At 43.2% G+C, this 24,989-nt stretch overlaps 1 protein-coding gene across 1 annotated transcript in view; it reads right to left on the reverse strand.

Moving 5' to 3' along the window:
* LOC140186083 (protein Niban 2-like) overlaps positions 1–24,989 on the reverse strand; it is a 330,169-nt gene that overhangs the window by 118,747 nt on the left and 186,433 nt on the right. Inside the window, exon 4 of the mRNA XM_072239948.1 lies at positions 9,788–9,893. Coding sequence (XP_072096049.1) covers positions 9,788–9,893 — 106 coding nt within the window. The remainder of the gene's footprint in view (positions 1–9,787; positions 9,894–24,989) is intronic.

The raw sequence follows: 24,989 nt of genomic DNA on the forward strand, positions 1-24,989 counted from the left end.
GACAAGGTTCTGCAAAGGGAGTTCTGGGAGTTAGGCGCTAAGTTAAAGGGCAGGTCACCCAGGTTGTGATTGCAGGATTGCTACCCGTACCACATGCTAGTGAGGCCAGAAGAGGAAGATTATACAGTTTAATAATATGGCTAAGGAGTTGGTGTAGGAGGGAGTGCATAAGATTTTTGGATCATTGGGCTCTCTTCCAGTGAAGGTGGGACCCGTATAGAAGAGAGAGTTTGCACCTGAACTGGAAGTGAACTAATATCCTATTAGGAAGGTTTGCTAATACAGCATGGTGGGGTTTAAACTAGAATTGCAGGGGGTGGGAACTAGAATGCCAGAACAACTAATGGAGAGATGGTGGAGATAGATGCTGATAAGACCTCAGACCTCAGGAATCGAAAGGTTGACCATGGTGGGACCAGTGTCCTGAGCTGTGTATATTTCAATGCAAGAAGTATTGTAGGAAAGGCAGATGAACTCGGGGCATGGATCAACACATGCAATTATGATATTGTAGCCGTTAGTGAGACTTAGTTGCAGGAGGGGCAGAACTGGCAGCTCGGTACTCCGGGGTTTTGTTGTTTTAGATGTGACAGAGCAGAAGGGATTAAAGAAGGAAGGATGGCATTACTTATCAGGGAAAGTGTCATGGCAATGCTCTGTCAGGACAGACTGGAGAACTCATCTGTGAGGCATTATAGGTGAAACTGAGAAGTAAGAAAGGTATGATCATGTTAATGGAGCTATATTACAGACCACCCAATAGTCCAAGGAATTTAGAGGAACAAATTTGTAGAGCGATCTTAGACTGTTGCAAGATACATAAAGTTGTTATAGTAGGTGATTTTAACTTTCCACATATTGACTGGGACTCACATACTGTAAAAGGACTACTTAGGACAAAGTTTGTTAAATGTGTTCAGGAAAGCTTCCTTAATCAGTATGTAGAAGTCCCAATGTGAGAGTGTGCGATACTTGATCTGGTATTAGGGAATGGCACAGGGCAAATGACAGAAGTTTGTGCAGGGCAACACTTTGCATCCAGTGATCACAATGCCATTAGTTTCAAAGTAAATATGGAAAAAGATAGGTCTGCTCCATGGGTTGAGATTCTAAATTGGAGAAGGGCCAATTTTGATGGTATCAGAAATAATCTGGCAAGTGTGGATTGGGACAGGCTGTTTTCTAGCAAATATGTGCTTGGTAAGAGGGAGGCCTTCAAAAGTGAAATTTTGAGAATACAAACCTTGTACAGGTGTCCCCCACTTTTCAAACATTCGCTTTACGAAACCTCGCTGTTACGAAAGACCTACATTAGTTACCTGTTTTTGCTAACAGAAGGTATTTTCACTGTTACGATAAAAGGCAGCGCCCGCCCTGAGAAGCCAAGCTCCTCCCCCGGAACTGCATTCTAGCCGGCATTGCTTAAACACGTGCCTGTGAGCAGCCGTTAGCAAGATGAGTTCTAAGGTATCAGAAAAGCCTAAAAGAGCTCGTAAGGGTGTTACGCTTAGCGTAAAACTAGACATAATTAAGCGTTTCGATCGTGGTGAACGAAGTAAGGACAAAGTGAGTTTGGCTTGTGGAAGTTGACGAAGATAATGTTGAAGAGGTTTTGGCATCCCATGACCAAGAACTGATAGATGAAGAGCTGATGCAATTGGAAGAGGAAAGGATAACAATCGAAACCAAATGCTGTAGCGAACGGACTAAAAGTGAAGTTGTCCAGGAACTGAATGCGAAGCAACTGCATGAGATGATAGAAAAAATGCGCGAGGATAAGCAGTCAAGCATACAGTCGTTTTTCAAGCCTTCCACATCAGCCACAGCAGACGATGAACCTTGACCTTCGACATCGAGGCAGGCAGACATAGAAGAAGATGACCTGCCTGCCCTGATGGAAACAGATGACGATGAGATGACACCCCAGTGTCCCACCACCCCAACCCCCAGGCTGTGGACCGATACATTGCTGCGGAGAATGCAGCAGTAGCGGGGACGCACCCAGCACATCTTTAAGAAAAAAGCCGAAATAAACAAGCTAATTAATTAGGTGCCGCCCGGCACGTAAGTGTCAGCCCAGATCAGAGGCGATTGCCGACTGCGTCACACAGTCTATATAAAGTAGAAATAATGTATGTACAGTGTAGTATCACTTACTGAAATTGGGAAGACAGCGCTGAGCACACTGATGATGGTGTGTTAGGATGAGTCGTTGGAGGTTGAGGTGGTGCAGTGGTCCCCAACCTCCAGGCCGCGAAGCATGCAGTGGTAATAAGGTCAATTCAATTCAATTCAAATTCAATTCAATAATTGGCCTCTGAGAAACAATCTTCCAACTAGCTTACTCTCCTTGAATTCCCTATGACCTTATTTACCAACTAGTCTTCAATGTGAGATCTTGTCAAAGGCCTTGCTAAAGTCACAGTTAAGGTTGCAGGTGAATTTAAAATGACTGAAGAAAATAGCGTGGCAGTGAGTTTAAAGGGAGTGTGGGGAACAGGAACAGATGAAACAGATGCTGTGTCTTTGGGATTTCTAGACAATCAGTTAGAGGATTATCAGAGTTTGACTGTAATATCCTTGCTTTCTTCCACAGCATCTACTGCCAATTTTCTGGGGTTCTGGATTAGCGCTTAGCTAATCACTTCTCCAATTTATTTGTTACATGAACTTTAACATGCATTATTCTCAAAGCTCCTAGCAGATTTCTTTTCTAAACATTTCCTTGCCTCCTGTTCAATTGACTGGTCTATGGTTATGCTGTCAATCGCTGTTAGAAACTTTGCTGCCAAATGTCTAACTTTCCAGTCACCTTGAGGCACCCCTCGAACTGGGAATGATGGCTCCAGCTTCTACTATTTTTCTCTGGATTTCTAATATCTGCTCTTGTATCCACTATTTCCTTCCTTGCTTTTGCTTAAAACTAGGGGCATGCTTATATGGATCTGATGATTCATCCCATTTTATTAACCAAATTTGTTTAATTTGGATTAAATTATAACAAAAGCCAAGAAAGTACAAAACTCTGTTCCAAACTTGGCAAATATCCCTTGATAATGGATATAATCTATCAGTCTTAATGAAGTGAAGTAATCATTGTGTGACATCTGCATACTTTCTCTGCAAGTGCATGGTTTTCCCTGCAGCTGCGTTTCCTCTCACATGCCAGATATGCTGGTTGCCAGTTTACACACTACTTACTGTAAATTGCCCATTGTATAGGTGGGGGACATTAGGAGCAGAAGCAAGTCAATCATCCTCTTAAGCGTGCTGCACCATTCAATATGCACATTAACTCAGTTTATCTTTCCGCTGATGTTGCCTAACTTGTGTTTCTAGCATTTTCAAGTTCAAGTTCAAGTTAATTGTCATCTGACTGTACATATATACAATCTAATGAAACAATGTCCCTCTGGACCATGGCGCACTCACAAAACATGTATCATACACAACACAAAACAAAATATTACCATAAATAAGTTAATAAAATATAATTTAAAATGCACGTAGTGTGCAGCACAGGTAAACAGTAAACAGCTTGCTGTCCTAGTGACGAGATCTTGGTGCCTTGGTGGTGGCAGCCTGAGGGAAGAAGCTGTTACCCAGTCTGTCAGTCCTAGTCCTGGTGCTCCTGTAGTAAGTTGTTAGAATGCAGGTGGGCAGCCTTGCGCACCTAAATCTCCTTAGAAAGTGTAGATGTTGCTGCGCCTTCTAGACTAATGAGGGTCCAGGATAGATTGTCCATTATGTGCACACCAAAGAACTTGGTGCTCTTCACTTCCTCTATAGCAAAGCCATTGATGTACAATGGAGAATGGTCGACCTGCACCATCCTGGTCCACAATCATGATGAGAAGCAGGTTGTTGTTCTACAGTTGTACCATGGAGAGCATTCTGACAGGCTGCATCACTATCTGGTATGGAGGGGCTACTGCACAGGACTGAAAGAAGCTGCAGAATGTTGTAAATCTAGTCAGCTGCATCTTGGGCACTAGCCTGCAAAGTACCCAGAACATCTTTAGGGAGCAGTGTCTCAGAAAGGCAGTGTCCATTATTAAGGACCCCTAGCATCCAGGGCATGCTCTTTTCTCACTGTTACCATCGGGTAGGAGGTACAGAAGCCTGAAGGCACACACTCAGCGATTCAGGAACAGCTTCTTCCCCTCTGCCATCCAATTCCTAAATGGACATTGAAACTTTGGACACTACCTCACTTTTTAAAAAAAATATACAGTATTTCTGTTTTTACACATTTTTAAAATCTATTCAATATACATAATTGATTTAATTGTTTATGTATTATTATTTTTTATTTCATTTATTGTTTTTTTTCGCTCTGCTAGATTACGTATTGCATTGAACTGCTGTTGCTGTTAACAAATTTCACGTCACCCTGGTGATTCTGATTCTGTTCTCACACCATTTGACAAGCCTCTCTATCTGTTTCTGCATATATTTCATATATCCAGCAATTGTCATTTTTGAATTTTCTTGCGCTGTGCAGTGAGTTAGTTTAAACATTATTTTGTTTTTTTTCTAGAATGTTAAATGAAGCTCATTTTATTTTCAAATACCCCGCAATGAATCTCTCTTCTAATGCCTTCCAGTGCAGCCCTGCCTATCCCTAACCTACACAATGAATCTCTTCCCCTGCAACACTGCCCATCTCTAACCACACAATGAGCCTCTTCCCCTTTCCCCCACTGCCCAACTCTAATCCACAGAATGAATCTCTTCCCTGAATTCCTGCCTATCTTTAATCCACACAATGAGTCTCTTCCCCTTTTTCCTGCTGCCCAACTCTAACCCACAGAATGAATCTTTTATCCTGCACCCTTGCCCATCCCTAATCCAGACAATGAATCTCTCTCCCCCTGCACAGCCCTCTCACAGAATGAATCCCTGCCCCTGCAACCCTGTCCATCCCAAATCCACACAATGAATTGCTCTTCCTCTGCCCTTCCTTAACCCCTTAACCCACACAATGAAACTCTTTCCCTGCACCCCTGCCCATCCTAACCCACACAATGGATCTCTTTCCCTGCACCCCTGCCCATCCCTAACCCACACAATGAATCTCTCTTCCTGTGCACCCTTGCCCATCCCTAACCCACACAATGAATCTCTCTTCCCCTGCACCACTGCCCGCCCTAATCCACACAATGAATCTCTTCCCCTGCACCCCTGCCCATTCCTAACCCACACAATGAACCTCTCTTTCTCTGCAGCCCTGCCCACCCTAAACCACACAATGAATCTCTTCCCGAGCCCCTGCCCATCCCTAACCCACACAATGAATCTCTCTTCCAATGCCTTCCCCTCCACCCCTGCCCATTTCTAAACCACAGCTTGCTTTTCCAAAGATATTTGAAAATTTGACTAATATTCATCTCAGGAAAGGCAATGATTTCTCATGCCAGGATAATATATGATCCTGGGCTAGGTAGAAAGCTGAGAAGCAGGACCTCTTGGGTCGTAATTTCTAGACTGCTGCCTGTGCCGTGCACCAGTGAGGGTAGAAGCAGGGTGATTTGGCAGATTAGTGTATGGCTGAGAAGCTCGTGTGGGGTCAGGGCTTCAGGTTCTTGGATCATTGGGATCTCTTCTGGGGGAGGTATGACCTGTTCAAAAGTGACGGGTTGCACTTGAATCCGAGGGGAACCAATATTCTCGCAGGCAGGTTTGTTAGAACTGTTGGGGATGGTTTAAACTAAGTTGGCAGGGGGGTGGGAACCGGATTGAAGGGACAGGATAAGACGGATGATAAAAAAGCAAAGATACCATGCAGTCAGACTGTCAGGAATGGCAGGCAGATGACAGGACATAATTGCAGCCAGCAGGGTGATTACTAGTGCATAGGGATGCAGAATAAAAAAAGGTAGCAAGTACAGTACTCAAAGTATTATAGCTCAAAGCATGGCATATAAGAACGAAGGTAGATAATCTTGATGCACTATTACAGATTGTCAGGTATGATGTGGCAATCACTGAATCTTGGCTGAAGGATGGTTGCAGTTGAGAGTTAAATGTCCAAGGTTACAATTTGAATAGGAGACAGAGGGAGGTGGTGTGGCTCTGCTGGTAAAGAATGACATCAAATAGCCAGAGTCATTTTTCCCAGGGCTGAAATGACTAACATAAAGGGCATAGTTTTAAGGTGCTTGGAAGTAGAAAAAAGGGGGATGTCAGAGGTAAGTTTACTTTACACAGAGAATGGTGGGTGTGTTGAATGCACTGCCAGTGACAGTGGTAGAGGCGGATACTATAGGGTCTTTTAAGAGACTTTTGGATAGGTACATGGAGCTTAGAAAAATAGAGGGCTATGCAGTTTCTAGTGTAGGTTACATGGTCGACATGTTTGTTTTTTTTATTTTATGGATAATTTTATGTCTTGTAAGCTATGATTTACATAACTTCAACACTGACTCAAGGGTTTTGGGAAAAATTTATAAAAGAATTTCAATAAATATTTAAATCATAAAAAAAAGAAAAATGTGACATAGGATCAGAAGAAGTTGAATCCTTGTGGGTTGAGTTAAGAAACTAGAAGGGTAAGAGGACCCTGATGGCAGTTATATACAGGCCTTCCAACAGTAGCCAGGATATGGACTACACATTACAACAGGAAATAGAAAAGGCATGACAAAAAGGCAATGTTATGATAGTCATGGGAAATTTTAACATGCAGGTTGATTGGGGAAATCAAGTTGGAAATGGATCTCAAGAGAGGAAGTTTGTTTAATGCTCATGAGATAGCTTTTTAGAGCAGTTTGTCAGTTGAGCCAACTAGGGGATCAGCATATTGGATTGGGTGTGAACTAGAGGTGATTAGGGAATTTAAAGTAAAAGAACCTTAGGAGGCAGTAATCACAATATGACTCAGTTCAACTTGAAATTTGATAGGGAAAAAGTAAAGTCTGACATAGCAGTATTTCACTGGAGTAAAGGAAATTACAGTGGTACGAGAGAGGAGTTGGCCAAAGTGTAAATTGGAATGAGATGCTGGCTTGAGTTTCTGGGAAAAATGAGGAAGGTGCAGGATAGATGAATTCTAAAAATGAAGATCTTGGGGTCTGAGTCCACAGGACGCTCAAAGCAGCTGCGCAGGTTGACTCTGTGGTTAAGAAGGCATATGGTGTATTGGCCTTCATTAATCGTGGAATTGAATTTAGGAGCCGAGAGGTAATGTTGCAGCTATATAGGACCCTGGTCAGACCCCACTTGGAGTACTGTGCTGTTCTGGTCGCCTCGCTACAGAAAGGATGTGGAAACCACAGAAAGGGTGCAGGGGAGATTTACAAGGATGTTGCCTGGATTGGGGAGCACGCCTTATGAAAACAGGTTGAGTGAACTCGGCCTTTTCTCCTTGGAGCAACAGAGGATGAGAGGTGACCTGATAGAGGTGTATAAGATGATGAGAGGCATTGATCATGTGGATAGTCAGAGGCTTTTTCCCAGGGCTGAAATAGTTGCCACAAGAGGACACAGGTTTAAGGTGCTGGGGAGTAGGTACAGAGGAGATGTCTGGGGTAAGTTTTTTTTTTTCGCAGAGAGTGGTGTGTGGAATGGGCTGCCGGCAATGGTAGTGGAGGCGGATACGAGAGGGTCTTTTAAAAGACTTTTGGATAGGTACATGGAGTTTAGAAAAATAGAAGGCTATAGGTAAGCCTAGCAATTTCTAAGGTAGGTACATGTTCGGCACAACTTTGTGGGCCGAAGGGCCTGTATTGTGCTGTAGGGTTTTCTATGTTTCTATTTTTAAGAAATACTCAAATGGCAAAATAGTACAACAGTGGTTGACAAGGGAAGACAAAGCTAATGTAAAAACAAGAGAGAGGGCATACAACAAAACAAAAATTAGTGGGAAGACAGAGGATTGGGAAGCTTTTAAAACCCTACAGAAGGCAAACCTAAAAGAACCATTAGGAAGGAAAAGATGAAATATGAAAGCAAGCTAGCAAACAATATCAAAGTGCATAGTAAAAACTATTTCAAGTATATAAAAACAAAAGAGAGATCAGAGTGGATACTGGACTGCTAGAAAATGAGGCTGGGGAAATAATAACAGGGGACAAGGAAAAGGACTTAGATTAATGGGCAAGAGAGTGGCAAATGAAATACAATGTTAGAAAATGCATGGTCATGCACTTTGGTAGTAGAAATAAATGTGCAGACTATTTTCTAAACGGGGAGAAAATCCAAAAATCTGAGATGCAAAGGGACTTGGGAGTCATTGTGCAGAACACATCAAAGGTTAACATACAGGTAGAGTTGGTGGTAAGGAAGGCAAATGCAATGTTAACATTCATTTCAAGAGGTCTAAAATACAAGAGCAGGGTTGTGATGCTGAGGCTTTATAAGGCACTGGTGAGGCCTCACCTTGAGTACTGTAAACAGTTTTGGGCTCCTCATCAAAGAAAAGATGTGCTGGCATCCGACAGAGTTTGAGGAGTTTCACAAGGATGATTCAGGGACTGAAAGGGTTATCATACGAGGAACGTTTGATAGCTCTGGGTCTGTACTCGCTGGAATTTAGAAGGATGAGGAGGGATCTCAGTGAAACCTTTGTAATGTTGAAAGGCCTAGACAGAGTAGATATTGGGGTCAGTGTCTATAGGACATTAAAAGCTGCTGCGCAGGTTAACAGTGTTGTTAAGAACACATATGGTGCATTGGCATTTATCAACCGTGGGATTGAGTTCAAGAGCCATGAGGTAATGTTACAGTTATATAAGAACTTGGTCCAGACCCCACTTGGAGTACTGTGTTCAGTTCTGGTCACCTCACTACAGGAAGGATGTGAATACTATAGAAAGGATGCAGAGGAGATTTACAAGGATGTTGCCTGGATTGGAGAGTGTGCCTTATGAGAATAGGTTGAGTGAACTTGGCCTTTTCTCCTTGGAGCAATGGAGGATGAGAGGTGACTTGACAGAGGTGTATAAGATGATGAGAGGTATTGATCAGGTGGATAGTCAGAGGCTTTTTTTGAGGGCTAAAATCGCTAACACGAGGGGGCATAGTTTTATAGTGCTTGGTAGTAGGTACAGAGGGGATGTCATTTCTCACACAGAGTGGTGGGTGCATGGAATGCACTGCCGGCGATGGTGGTGGAGGCAGATACAATAGGGTCATTTAAGAGACTCTTAGATAGGTACATGGAGCTGAGAAAAAGAGGGCTATGCGGCAGGGTAATTTTAGGCAGTTTCTAGAGTAGGTTGTATGGTTGGCACAACATTGTGGGCTGAAGGGCCTGTAATGTGCTGTAGATTTTTATGTTCTATGCGCAAAAGATGTTTCCCAATGGTGGGTGAGTATAGGATATGAGGGCACAACTTCAGGATAGAGAGGCATCCATTTAAAACAGAGATGCGGAGAAATTTCTTTAGCCAGAGAGTGGTGAATTTGTGGAATTTATTACCACAGGCAGCTTGGAGGCCAGGTCGTTGGGTGTATTTATGGCAGAGCATGATAGGTTCTTGATTGGACATGCCATCAAAGGTTACGGGGAGAAGATCGGGGACTGGGGCTGAGGAGGAGATAAAAGAATCAATAGGTTTCAATAGGTACATTTAATGTCAGAGAAATATATATAATACACATCCTGTAATACTTCAGGATCAACCATGATTAAATAGCAAAGCAGACTTGATGGGCCAAATGACCTAATTCTGCTCCTATGTCTCATAGTCTTATATTCTATTATCTTGACCTCTATTTGAATTTGCTTCCTGTTCCATTCTTTTCTTATCACCAATAGAAGAAATGCCCTTGACATTTTTTTTACCTGGCATACTGTTGCTAACCAGCTCCAAGTACTGATCCATTGACTTCAATACCTTGTAGCCTGCAGAATTAATAACTCCCCTTGGACTAGACCCTCTGTCAAAGGCCTGCAAAGGAAAAAAAGATTCATAGTCATTTACTTGCAATCGCTTTCTAGCTTTAGATGTAATTTTAAAACATACTAAATTACTATTCTTAAATTGTTTTAAAATCATAGGAGCAGTGTTTCACACGCTGATACTGTGAGGCTATGAGAAGGAAAAAAATCCTTCCTCTTGGCCCTTCCACTACATTCATAATGATCATAAATGATAGTCACAGAGCATGACAGCACAGATACAGTCTTTTCTGCCTATCTAATCCATGCCAAATTGTTATTCTGCCTAGTGCATAGACCGCACTTGGAACATAGCTCTCCATTCCTCTACCATCCAACCACTTATCCACTTATAACTCAGAGGGCAGAGCAAAGTCAAGATGGTGCTAAATGGAGATTCCTTTGCTTGCATCTTCGGAAACAGCTCGATTTCTATCTTTGATCTCTCTTTTTTTCCTTTTCAAGGTTCTTTTGAAGACCCTGACCTGGAGTTACACTTGGACTTCGGTTCTTTGCAGGAATGAGACCCGGTATGAGGGCCTCATGATTGGCTGCTTTTTGATGTCTCAAGGGCGCAGCCTGGAAGACTAGCAAGTCCTCAGGGTGCCGGATTTCCGTGGCTCTGGAGACAGGCTGATTCAAGGCTGGTGCGCCTGACTGAGGCGTCGCAGGAGAAACCAGAACATTGGGAGCAGTGGGTTAGCTGCCATGGGCTATGTGTCCAGAGACCTGAGCCCTGGGGCCGACTCTCTGGACACAGAGCTCGGAAAAAGCAACACAACAGACTTCTAACATCATAAATCGGTGAGTTGTTTGTTATGTGGTCCCCTCTCGCTGTGAACGGGGAGACTTCTCTTTCCCTTATTTGGCGGGGGGGGGGGGGGGGAGAGAGAGAGAGAGCCTGTGGTATGTCGAATTACTGGGTGAAGAAGTTGCCTTTGGAGTATTGCAAGTCTGTGTCTTTATTGGTGCTTTGCTATACGCTTGAGTGCTCGGTCGTGGGGGGGGCGCCAATGCTTTATTGCTGGTGGGGGAGGGGGGTTGTTGCCTTGCTGCTGTTTGTGTGTGGGAGGGGGAGCTGAGGGAGGGCTTTGGGGATCTAATGTTTAACTATCATTAATTCTTTGGGGCACTCCTCTGTTTTCGTGGATGTTTGCGAAGAAAAAGAATTTCAGGATGTATATTGTATACATTTCTCTGACATTAAACCTTATCCAAACTAGTCCTAAATGTTACAATTGGACCTGTATCCACAACTTGTGTTGGTAGCTTGAATGAAGTTCCCCCTCAGGTTACCCTTAAATATCTCACCTTCAATTCTTAACCAATGAACTCCAGTTCTAGTCCATAAGACCAGAAGACATAGGAGCAGAATTAGGCCATTTGGCCCATCCAATTGTGGCTGATCCTTTTCTCCCTTCCTCAGCTAAACTCCCCAGCCTTCTCCCTGTAACCTTTGATGCCCCATCCAATTAAGAACCTATTAAGCTCTGTCTTAATGCACCCAACAACCTGGTCTCCACAGCTGCCTGTGGTAATAAATTCCACAAATTCAACCCCGTCTGGTTAATCTAATTTCTCCGCATCTCTGTTTTAAATGGACATCCCTCTATCCTGAAGGTGTGCACCCTTATCCTCCACATCTACTGTCTAGGTCTTTCAACATTTGAAAAGTTTCAATGAGATTCCCCCTTGTCCTTCTAAATTCCAGCGAGTACAGACCCAGAGCTATCAAACGTTCCTTGTATGATAACCCTTTCATTCTTGGAATCATCCTTGTGAACTTCCTGTGAACTCTGTCCAATGCCAGCACATCTATTCTCAGATGAAGAGCCCAAAGCTGTTCACAATACTCAAGGTGAGGCTTTACCAATACCTTATAAAGTCTCGGCATCACATCTCTGCTCCTGTATTCTGGACCTCTTAAAATGAATGCTAACATTGCACTTGCCTTCCTCACCATTGACTCTACCTGCAAGTTAACCTTTAGGGTGATCTGCACAAGGACTCCCAAGTCCCTTTTCATCTCACATTTTTGGATTTTCTTCCCGTTTAGAAAACAGTCTGCACATTGATTTCTACTACCAAAGCACATGACAATTTTTGACCAATTTTCCAACATTGTATTTCATTTGCCACTTTCTTGCCCATTCTCCAAATCTATCTAAGTCCTTCTGCAGCCTACCTATTTCCTCAACACTACCTGTCCCGACACCAATCTTCGTATCATCTGCAATCTTAGCAACAAAGCCATCCACTTCATCATATAAATCATTGATATACAGCATAGAAAGAGCGGTCCCAACACTGACCCCTGCGTAATAGTACTCATTATGGGCACCCAACCAGTAACGCGTGTGTGTGTGTGAGTGTGTGTCTGTGCTTCTGAGTGAGTGTGAGTGCTCCTGAACAAGTGTATGTGTTCATGCTTCTGAGTGAGTGTGAGTGTGTGCCAGTGCTTCAGAGTGAGTGTGAGTGTGTGCCAGTGCTTCTGAGTGAGTGTGAGTGTGTGTCTGTGCTTCTGAGTGAGTGTGAGTGTATGTCTGTGCTTTTATTTCCACTTGCTGCCTCCTACCAATCAGCCAATGCTCTAACCATACCAGTAACTCTCCTCTATTGCCATGGGCTCTTAACTTGGTAAGCAGCCTCATGAGTAGCAGCTTGTCAAAGGTCTTCTGAAAATCCAAATATACAACATCCACTACATCCCTTTTATCTAACCTACTTGTAATCTCCACATAGGATTACATCAGGTTCGTCAGGCAAGATTTCCATTAAGGTTGTAGACAGGTCATATTCTGCATGGAGGTCAGTGACCAGTGGTGTGCCTCAGGGATCTGTTCTGGGACCCCTACTCTTTGTGATTTTTATAAATGCGCATTTATATTTTTATAAGTGCGCACGCGCCGGTCGTGCATGCAGCCTGGTACAGCCGTTCCGATCAGTATTCTTACTTTCTTCTTCTTACTTTTTAACCTATGTTATTTTTTTTTCACGGTAACACGTTGAAGCTGCACCCTCTCTAAAATGCTGGCAGAGAGAGTTTTATTTGGGTTTTTAGCGCTGGAAATAGTTATCCTGGCACGCAGGATGGAAGCAAGGTCGCATTGTTCATTCCAGGGACCAGCCGCTTGCGCTAATGTTAGCCGGTTTAGCGAGCAGAGCGGCAGACACCCCTGCTGAAATCTGGAGGAAAACACACAGAGGGTGCAGAGGGGGATCACAAAGGTGAGGAAAGAGGACCAGGTCGAGACAACAGAGACTTATGGAGAAGAGGAGTTCGGTGGGTAATACAATGGACGAGTTCACGGCGCTAGCCAGGCGTCAAAGAACATTTCGGGAGTGCAGTGTTATGTGTTTCATGGGAACGGGGCTGCACTAGGACATACCCGATCAAAACTTCTCCATGGGCGGCTTCCAGACTGTTCCAGCTGACCAGAAGTGCACGGAGAGTGGTAAGCGTAAAGGAGTTGGGTGCTTACTGTTCTGGTTAACAACAGATGGTGCAATCCGGATCATATTACGATCGAGGAATGTGTTTGTAGACCGGATATTGAACTTTTTACTGCTGGACTTTGGCCATATTCCACCGAGATACAACACTGGGCAGCATGGGAGGTCGTTCCTGCCCGTGGCCATCGAACTTGCAGCTCCTCCCGTGGAGGGTCAGACACCCTGAGCCAATAGACTGATCCTGGACTTATTTTCCATCTGGCATAGTTTGCATTTTGTTGTTTGATTGTTTATGGTTTTTGTATTGCTATATTTACGCTCTATTCTTGGTTGGTGAGGCTGTAACGAAACCCAATTTCCCTCCGGATCAATAAAGTATATCTATCTATCTAAATGACCTGGATGAGGAAGTGGAGGGATGGGTTAGTAAGTTTGCTGATGACACAAAGGTTAGGGGTGTTGTGGATAGTGTGGAGGGCTGTCAGAGGTTACAGCAGGATATTGATAGGATGCAAAACTGGGCTGAGAAGTGGCAGATGGAGTTCAACCCAGGTAAGTGTGAAGAGGTTCATTTAGGTAGGTCAAATATAATGGCAGAATATAGAATTAATGGTAAGACTCTTGGCAGTGTGGAGGATCAGAGGGATCTTGGAGTCCAAGTCCATAGGACGCTCAAAGTAGCTGCGCAGGTTGACTCTGCAGTTAAGAAGGCATACGGTGTATTGGCCTTCATCAATCGTGGAATTGAACTTAGGAGCTGAGAGGTAATGTTGCAGCTATATAGGACCCTGGTCAGACCCCACTTGGAGTACTGTGCTCAATTCTGGTCGCCTCACTACAGGAAGGACATGGAAACCATAGAAAGGGTGCAGAGGAGATTTACAAGGATGCTGCCTAGATTGGGGAGCATGCCTTATGAGAATAGGTTGAGTGAACTCAGCCTTTTCTCCTTGGAGCGACGTAGGATGGGAGGTGACCTGATAGAGGTGTACAAGATAATGAGAGGGCATTGATTGTGTGGATAGTCAGAGGCTTTTTCCCAGGGTCGAAATGGCTAGCATGACAGGGCATAGTCTTAAGGTGCTTTGGAGCAGGTACAGAGAATATAGAACATAGAATAGTACAGCACATTACAGGCCCTTCGGCCCACAATGTTGTGCCGACCCTCAAATCCTGCCTCCCATATAACCCCCCACCTTAAATTCTTCCATATACCTGTCTAGTAGTCTCTAGAGGAGATGTCAGGGGTAAGTTTTTTTTTTACACGAAGTGTGGTAAGCGTGTGGAAAGAGATGGCAGTAGTGGTGGTGGAGGCGGAAACAATAGGGTCTTTTAAAAGACTTTTGGATAGGTACATGGAACTTAGAAAAATAGAGGGCTATGGGTAACCTAGTAATTTCTAAGGTAAGGACATGTTTGGCACAACTTTGTAGGCCGAAGGGCCTGTACTGTGCTGTAGGTTTTCTATGTTTCTATGAAACCAGTGCTGACTTTGTCCTATCTTGTTCTGTGTAACCAAGTACTCCATAATCTCATCCTTAGTCTCACTCAACCTCAGTGGAAGAAGCCTTCTTTTGCTTTATTTGCCAGCAATGATGCCATCTCACCAATTTACTCAAGAACCAAGAATTTTTTTTAAAATCGGAATTATATTCAGTGACTAAGGCTCGTTAATCTTGGGCAGAGCTGTTCAAAAACTCACTAGGTTAAGAGTGAAGGAATTTTTCCTCATCTGTATCATGAGTGCATGGTCCCTGATCCTGAGATGGTGACCCCCCTGTCCTTGGTCTTCCAGCAGAAACATCAATTCAACATGTATCAGTAAGATCATTTATTAGTGTCCTTGAGTTACACAGTACAGAGGCGGGTCTGATGGCACATCTCATCTATGCCAACCTTCTTGCCCATTTACACTAAATTCATATGCACCCACCTTGATTTCATAATCTTCTATGCCTTATGCCTGTCTAAATGTTTCCTAAACCTAGTGTTTGTAACTGATTCTACCACCTCCTCTGGCAGCAAGTTCCATATTGGGAAAGATTAAGCAAGCTGGGGCTTTTCTCTTTGGAATGACGGAGAATGAGCAGTAAATTGATAGAGAAGTACAACATTATAAGAGGCATGAATAGCATAGATAGCTAGTACCTTTTTCCCAGGGCAGCAATGGCCAATACCAGAGGACACACATTTATGATGAGTGAAGGAAAGTTTAGGGGTGATGTCACAGGTAGTTTTTTTTTGCACAGAAACTGTTTAGTACCTGGAATGCACGGCCAGGTATGGTAATAGAGGCCGATACATTTGGGACATCAGAAACTCTCATATAAGCATATGGATTAAGGAAAATGGAGGGCTATGGGCTATCTGGAAGAAAAGGGTTAGAACGATCATGGAATAGGTTAGCACAACATTGTGGACCAAAGGGCCCATACTGTCCTGTACAGTTCTATATATTGCACATATTAGCTATTGCCTGTGGAAGAAATTTAGGCTTTAAATCTCCTTTAAAACTCATTCCTCTCACTCTAAGGCTGTGTCCTCTTGACCATGAGAAAAAGAGTCTCACAATGTACCCTACATGCTTCTTTGAATTTTATATACCTCTGTCAGATGAGCATTCAGCCTCCTTTACTCCAGGGAAAACAAATCCAGTATCTCTTTCCATATCTAAAGTCCTCCAATCCAAGTAATATCCCAGAGTCATTCAGTATGGAAACAGGCCCTTCAACCCAACTGGTCCATACTGATCAATATTCCCCATCCAAGCTAGTTGCATTTACCAGGGTTTGAACTATAACCTTCTAAATTTTTCTTATCCATGTACCCGCCCAACTGTCTTTTGTTATTGTACCTGCCGCTGGCAGCTGATTCCACATACGTAGATACCAGTTTGTGTAAAAAAAATGCTCACGTTTCTATTAAATCATTGTCCAGCCTTCCTCAATCTTATCAGTTATCTTCTTAAACAAACTCAATCAAACTGAAAAGGCACTGTTTGCACAAGAACATGCTAACAATCCCAGATCAGCCCCTTCCTTCAAAACATACATCTATATCCTTTAGAATTTATGGTTACCTGACTTAGGTTCTGCCCTCCTTAAATCAAGCTATCCTCTGGTCTTCTGGTACCTCAACTGTGAATAATTAGCTGACAAACAGGTTACAGTCCCAGTAATATTCTCCTTCGCTTTACATATTAACATCTTCAGAATCAGGTTTATTTCCACTCACATGTTATGAAATCAATTATTTTGCAGCAGCAGGAGTGCAATACATAAATATTACAAGTTGCAATAAGAAATATAAAAATATAAATAAGTAGTGCAAAAACTAGTTGCAGATTCCAAAGGACGGGTAAGGTGCTCCTTTCCTCCGCTAGCCTGCAGGTGACCCTTGGCCCCAATCAGGATCACATGAAGCCATGGGAGCAGCCGGTGGATGGCTGTATGAACAGCTGGTGCATATCACAAGTCCTGGGTATGTGAGCACTGAAGCCAAAGAGACAATCTCCAAAGAGCATTGATAATGGCTGCAGCCAACCGTCTTATAAAGACACTGCCCAGAAGGTGGCAATGACAAACCATTTCTGCAAAAATGTTTGCCAAGTTCACCATCACCACACCAAGGTCACCATGATCACCTACGTCATATGACAGGGCACATAATGATGATGAGTGCAAAAAGAGAGTAAGAAGTGAGATAGTGTTCATGGTCCTTTCAAAAATCTGATGGAGGAGGGGAAGAAGCTGTTACTAAAACTGTGTGTGTGTGTGTGTGTGTGTGTGTGTCTCTGTGTCTTCAGGCTCCTGTACCTCTTCCTTGATGGTAACGATGAGAAGAGGGCATATCTTGGATGGTGACTGTCCTTAATAATAGATGATGCCTTCTTGAGGCGTCGCCAATTGAGGATATCCTCTAACATGGGGAGGCAAGTACTGACAGAGTTTACCATAAGATAGTGGCATGCAAAAGTTTGGGCACCCCTGGTCAAAATTTCTGTTGCTGTGAATAGCTAAGCAAGTAAAAGATGACCTGATTTCCAAAAGGTATAAAGTTAAAGATGACACATTTCTTTTAATATTTTAAGCAAGATTACTTTTTTATTTCCACCTTTTATAGTTTCAAAATAACAAAAAAGGGCCCAAAGCAAAAGTTTGGGCACCCTGCATGGTCAGGACTTAGTAACAGCCCCTTTGGCAAGTATAACAGCTTGTAAACGCTTCCTGTAGCCAGCTAACAGTCTTTCAATTCTTGTTGGGGGATTTTCACCCATTCTTCCTTGCAGAAGGTTTCCAGTTCTGTGAGATTCTTGGGCCATCTTGCATGCACTGCCCTCTTGAGGTCTATCCACAGATTTTCGATGATGGGGTACTGTGAGGGCCATGGCAAAACCTTCAGCTTGCGCCTCTTGAGGTAGTCCATTGTGGATTTTGAGGTGTGTTTAGGACCTCCACCGTTCCTGTTAATTGCCATTTCTTAATTACATTACGAACTGAGGAAACAGCTACCTGAAAACGTTTTGCTATCTTCTTATAGCCTCGTCCTGCTTTGTGGGCATCATTTATTTTAATTTTCAGAGTGTTAGGCAGCTGCTTAGAGGAGCCCATGGCTGCTGGTTGTTGGGACAAGGTCTGAGGAGTCAGGGTATTTATAAAGCTTTGAAATTTGCATAACCTGGCCTTTCCTAATGATGATTGTGAACAAGCCATAGCCCTAACAAGCTAATTAAGGTTTGAGACCTTGGTAAAAGTTATCTGAGAGCTCAAATCTCTTGGGGTGCCCAAACTTTTGTATAATGCTCCTGTCCTTTTTTTCACTTTAAAATTGTACAAAACAAAAATAATACACTAATCTTGCTTGAAGTGTTGAAAAGAATGTTTCATCTTTAACTTCATGGCTTTTGGAGATCAGTTCATCTTCCACTCACTAACTATTCACAGTAACAGAAATTTTGACCAAGGGTGCCCAAACTTTTGCACGCCACTGTAGGGGCAGAACTAGGCTTTTCAGCCCATCGAGTCTCTGCGCAATTCCATCATGGCTGATCCCGGATCCCACTCAACCCCATAAACTGCCTTCTAGCCATATTCTTTGATAGGGTGACCAATCAGGAAACAATCAACTTCCGTCATAAATATACACATGGTCTTGGCCTCCACTGCAGTCTGTGGCAGAGCATTCCACAGATTTACTACTCCCTGGCTAAAAAAAATCCTCCTTAACTCTGTTCTAAAGTGTTGCCCCTCAATTTTGAGGCAGTGCCCTCTAGTTCTGGATACCCTCACCAGAGGAAATATCCTTTCCATATCCACCCTATCTAGTCCTTTGAACATTGGGATGAAAGCCCACCATGTTCTAGGCGCTGTGCTTTCCATCATGCCTGAAACATTGACTGTACTCTTTTCCTCGATGCTACCTGGCCTGCTGAGTCCCTCCAGCATTTTGTGTGTGTTGCTCAGATTTCCAGGATCTGTAGATTTTCTTGTTTGCCTTTCAATATTCGGTAGGTTTCAATGAGATCCTTCCACATTCTTCTAAATTCCAATGAGTACAGGCCCGAAGCTCCCAAACACTCCTCATATGTTAACCTGTTCATTCCTGGAATCATCCTCGTGAACCTCCTCTGGACTCTCTCCAATGACAACACATTTTTTCTGAGATATGGGGCCCAAAACTGTTGACAATACTGTAAGTACGCCCTGACTAGCATCGTATAAAGGCTCAGCATTATCTCTTTGCTTTTGTATTCTATTCCCCTTGAAATAAAAGCCAACATTGCATATGCCTTCTTTACCACAGACTCAATCTGTACACTAACGTTCTGGGAGTCTTGCACAAGGACTTCTAAGTCCTTCTGCACCTCTGATGTTTGAATATCCTTCCCATTTAGATAATAGTCCGCACTATTGTTCCTTTTACCAAAATGTATTATCGTATATTTCCCAACACTGTATTTCATCTGCCACTTTTTTGGCCATTCTTCCAATTTGCTGAAGTCCTGCTGTAATCGCATTGCTTCCTCAGCACTACCCACCCATCCACCTATCTTCATATTATCCACAAACTTTGCCACAAAGCCATCAATTTCATTATCTAAATCACTGTCAAAAATTGTGAGAAGAAGCAGTCTCAATACTGACTCCTGAGGAACACCACCAGTCTCTGGCAGCCAACCAGAAAAGGCCCCTTTTATTCCTACTTGTTGACTCCTGCCTATCAGCCATTCCTCAATCCATGCCAGTATCTTTCCTGTAATACCATCGGATTTTATCTTAAGCAGCCTCATGTGTGGCATCTTATCAAACGCCTTCTGAAAATCCAAGTAAATGACATCCACTACCTCTCCTTTGTCCACCCTCCTTGTTACTTGAATTGAGTTGAATTGACTTTATTTCTTACATCCTTCACACACAAGGAGTAAAAATCTTTACGTTACACTTCCATCTAATTGTACAATTTATAGTAATTTGTAGTAAATGGTATGTACAACAGGACAGTTAATATAACATAGAAATACAATTGTATCAGCATGAATTAATCAGTCTGATGGCTTGAAGAAGCTATCCTGAAGCCTTTTGGTCCTGGCTTGTATGTTACATATCTGCTTCCCAGATGGCAGCAGCTGGAACAGTTTGTGGTTGGGGTGACTTGGGTTCCCCAATGATCTTTCAGGCCCTTTTTATGCACCTGTCTCCGTAAATGTCCTGAATAGGGGTAAGTTCCCATCCGTAGTTGCGCTGGGCTGTCTGCACCACTCTTTGCAGAGACCTGCGATTGAGGGAAGTACGGTTCCCATACCAGGCAATGATGCAGCCAGTCAGGATGGTCTCAATTGTGCCCCTGTAGAAAGTCTTTAGGATTTGGGGGCTCAGACCAAACTTCTTTAGTTGAAAGAAGCGCTGTTGTGCTTTTTTCACCATACAGCCGGTATGTACAAACCACATGAGATGCTCAGTGATGTGTTTGCTGAGGAACTTACAGGTGTTCACCCTCTCAACCCCAGATCCATCGATCTTAACAGGGATTAGCCTGTCTTCATTCCTCCTGTAGTCCACAACCAGCTCCTTTGTTTTTGTGACATTGAGGGAGAGGTTGCTTTCTTGACACCACTTCTTCTCTGTAGGCTGCCTCATTATTATTTAAGATAAAGCCAATCAATGTGGTATTGTTGTAGTATAGTATCTACGTTTCTATTGTCAGCAAATTTAATATGCAGATTGGAGCTGTGGATGATGACATGTTCATGGATATACAGAGAGTAAAGGAGGGGGCTTAGGACCCAGCCCTGAGGGGCACCTGTGTTGAGGGTCAGAGGTGCAAAAGTGAGGGAGCCCATGCTTACCACCTGCTGGTGATCTGACAGTAAGTCCAGTAACCAGCTGCACAAGGCAGGGTGAAGGCCAATGTCTCTGAGTTTCTTGTCAAGCCTGTAGGGAAGTTCTTCCATGAAGAATTCTAACAGATCTGTCAGACAAGATTTCCCTTCACAGAAAGCATTCCGATTTTGCCTTATCATTAGTCTCTAAGTACCTCGAAACCTCATCCTTAATAATAGATTCTAACACTTCCCCAACCATTGAGATTAGGCCAACTGACCTGTAATTTCCTTTCTTTTGCCGTCCTCCCTTCTTAAAGAGTAGAGTGACATTTGCAATTTTCCAGTGCTCTGGGACTATGCCAGAATCAAGTGATTCATGAAGGATCATGACCGATGCAAACGTTATCTCTTCAACAACCTCTTGCAGGACTCTGGGATGTAGTCCATCTGGTCCAAGTGACTTATCCACTTTCAGACCTTTGAGTTTGCCTAGGACTTTTTCCTTTGTAATAGCAATGGCACTCATTCTTGCTCCCTGACACTCACGGACCTCTGGCACACTGCTATTGTCTTTCACAGCAAAGTACCCAGTAAGTTCAGCTGCCATTTCTTTGTCCCCCATTACTACTTCACCAGCATCATTTTCCAGTGGTCCAATATCATCTCTAATCTCCCTTCTACCCTTCCTATAACTGTAAAAACACCCCTCTGCATCTTTTTCCAATCCTGTACATTGCAGCCTCCATACCAAACTGTGATTCAATAATTCAGAATGCTTTCCACAGTACTCTACAAAAATTTGCTAGTGTCTTGGTGACATACCAAATCTGCTCATCGTACTCATGAATATGGGATAGGTCTCTCAACCCATGCACTCAATGACATCAACACCACCTCCTTCTTAACACTGACTTTTTCCAAATTATTCACGTACTCCAAAACTCAGCAGGCTATGGGCCTAGGCTGTTTGCATTTTACCAGGAACAAAAAAACACACCATCCCATGAATCACCTTGATGAGCTCTTCTGGCAATCCCTCTATCTTTCATAGTAAGGGTGGCCACATTTATGATATAGATTGTGACAGCTGGTGCCCAAGCCCTGTAATGCCATACTTGTCAAAAGCTTACAGCTTGAAAATTACCTTATTATTCCTCAGCATTGGATTAGGATTGGCCATGAACCAATCCTTAATCCAGTACTGTGTGTGCCAATTTTGTTTAGTCATCGTGTGGTACCTTATCAAATGCCTTCTGAAAGTGCAAATGCATCACAACCCCCTCACCCTTAACCATCTTGCTAGTTACAATAGCGAAAATGATCCATGAGATCTGATAAGAATCCATGTTCTTTCCACTCGAACTTTATTTTGTTTTCCAAATAGCCTCTTACCACCCCCATAACAAAGGATTGCAGTATTTTTCCAACAACTGATGTCTGCCTAACTGGTCTATGGATCCCAGTTTCCTCTTTCTTTAGTGGGCCACTTGGCAAATCTTCAGCTTCTTTTGGGAATTGAATTGCACAAACACAGTTTAACATTTGGAAAACAAGATCTAAACTTAAAAAGCAGGATATGAGAAAAGCAACCAGGAGAAAGAATTACATTAAATATAGCATTGTCTTCTCATTCGAAATGTGTGGGAATTAAACTAAAGCAGCTTTTTTGTCCTTAATTCCTTCCGTTCTTGATATGCTTTGAAATGTAGTTCTTCTACAATCATTTCCAACAAAGGATCAGTAACTTGAGTCCCACAGGCACAGACATGAAAATACCTGATGCACCTAGTTCCCACAAATCAAATGTCTCTGAAAGGTGATAGACTGCAACCAGGCCCTTTAGAAAAGGGCAGGATGGAGCCAGAGTGTACAGCACAAGACTATGAATGGAAATCATATGAAGGTTATACTTTAAAGTTATAATATAGCATTGCTAGCCAATAATCTGGATTAGATCCAACACACAGAATTTTAAAAATTCAAGGAATTTCGTTTTGTTATGTAAGGGCATGAATGGAATCAGGAAGTTGCCTCTCTCAGTGTGATCACTGCTACCCTGATGTTTGCTCACAACTCCACTTTCCCTGCCTGCTTGCTACACCTACAACTTAATCTGGAACTCAGATATTTATACAGTCAAGAGTACTACAAACATAAAAACAGATCCTTATGCCCATCCAGTCCATGCCAGAGTGATTTTCTGTCTAGTCCAATGCAACTGCATTCAGAGCAAAGTTCTCCATACCCCTCTCATCTGTGTACCAATCCAAACCTCTTCATAAGTCCCCCTTCCATGAACCTATCCAAACCCCTCTATGTCTCTCGTCGATGTACCAAATCAAACCTCTGCACATGTCCTTATTCATGACCCTAACCAACCACTCTGTACCCACCTCATCTATGTATCAATCCAAACCCCTCCATAGTCTCTCATCCAAGCACATATCCAAACCCCACCACGTCCCTCATCCATTTACCTTTCCAAACCTCTCCATACCCCCATTATCTATGCTATTACTAAAACCCCTCCATATCCCGATCCATGAACCTATCTAAACCCCTCCATATGTCCCTCATCCACTTACCTATCCAAACCCATCTATTATCTCCCATCCAAGAACCTATCCAAACTTCTCCATACATCCCTCATCCATGTACCTGTTCAAACGCCTCCAGACATTCCACATCCATGTACCTATCCAAACGCCTCCATACATCCTTCATCCATGTACATATCCAAAACTCTCCATAAATCCCTCATCCATGTATCTACCCAAACACCTGCATATGTCCTCATCCATGACACTATCCAACCCCTCCATACCCACTTCATCCATGTACTTATCCAAACCTCTTCATAGTCCTTCATCTAAGTACCTATCCAAACCCCTCCATATGATTCTCATTCATGGACCGATCCAAACTCTTCCATACCCCCTCATCCATGTTCCTATCCAAACCCCGCCATAGCCCCATCATCCATGTACCTGTCCAAACCCCTCCCCATTCATGTACGATCCAAGCTTTTCTATATGTCCATCATCCATGTATCTAATCAAACCCCTCCATACCCTTTTTATTCATGTAACTATATAAACACCTCTACATGTCCCTTACCCATGTACCTATCCAAACCCCTCCATACTACCCTCATCAGTCCCAATTGAAGCCCCTCCATACATACATCATCCATGTACCTATCCAAACCCCTCCATATATTCCTCATGCATGTAACTATCCAAACCCCTCTAAACATCCATGTCCCTATCAAAACCCCTCTAAAATATGCCTCATGCATATACCTATCCAAATCCCTCCATATGTTCCTCATCCATTACCTAATCAAACCACTCCATAGTCCCTCATGCATGTATCTACCCAAACTCCTCCATAGTCCCTTATGAATGTACCTATTGAAATCTCTCCATGTGTCCCTCTCACATGTACCTATCCAAACCCCTCCGTACGTCCCTCATCCATGAACCTATTTAAACCCCCAAGAATTTCCTCATTCATGTAACTATCCAATCGCCTTCATACATTAATCATCCATGTACCTATCAAAACTTCTCCATACCCCCACCTATGCAAGCACCTATGGAAAACCCTTCATATGTCCGTCAACAAAGTACCTATTGAAACCTCTCCATACATCACTCATCCATGTATCTATCTAAACCCTTCCATACATCCCTCATCCAAGAACCTATGCAAACCCCTCCATATCCCCTACATCCATGTACCTATCCAAAACCCATCAATACGTCCATTATCCATGTACCTCTCCATCTACCCCTCATCCATGTATCTACCCAAAGTTTTAAAGTGCTTCGAAGTAGGTACAGAGGAGATGTCAGGGGTAAGTTTCTTTTTATACAGAGAGTGGTGTGTGCATGGAATAGGCGGCGGCAGTGGAGGCGGAAACGATAGGGTACTTTAAGAGACTCCTGGATAGGTACATGGAGTTTAGAAAACTAGAGGGCCATAGGTAAGTTCTAGGGTAAGGGAATGTTCAGCACAGCTTTGTGGGCTGAAGGGCCTGAATTGTGCTGTAGGTTTTCTATGTTTCTATGACCCTCATCTAAGTACCTATGCAAACCCTTCCATACACCCCACATCTATGTACCTATCCAACCCCCTCTGTATGTATGTCCCTCATCCAAAGACCTGTCCAAACCCCTCCATTCCTCCTCCACGTCCATGTACCTGTTCAACCCCTTCATACACCCCTCATCCATGTAACTATCCAAACCCTCCATACATCCATCATCCATGTGCCTACGCAAACCACTCCATACCCTCCACATCCAAGTACATATCCAAACCCCTCCA

Source organism: Mobula birostris, chromosome 22 (genome assembly GCF_030028105.1).
Source record: "Mobula birostris isolate sMobBir1 chromosome 22, sMobBir1.hap1, whole genome shotgun sequence".
In the NCBI taxonomy this organism is placed as follows: domain Eukaryota; kingdom Metazoa; phylum Chordata; class Chondrichthyes; order Myliobatiformes; family Myliobatidae; genus Mobula; species Mobula birostris.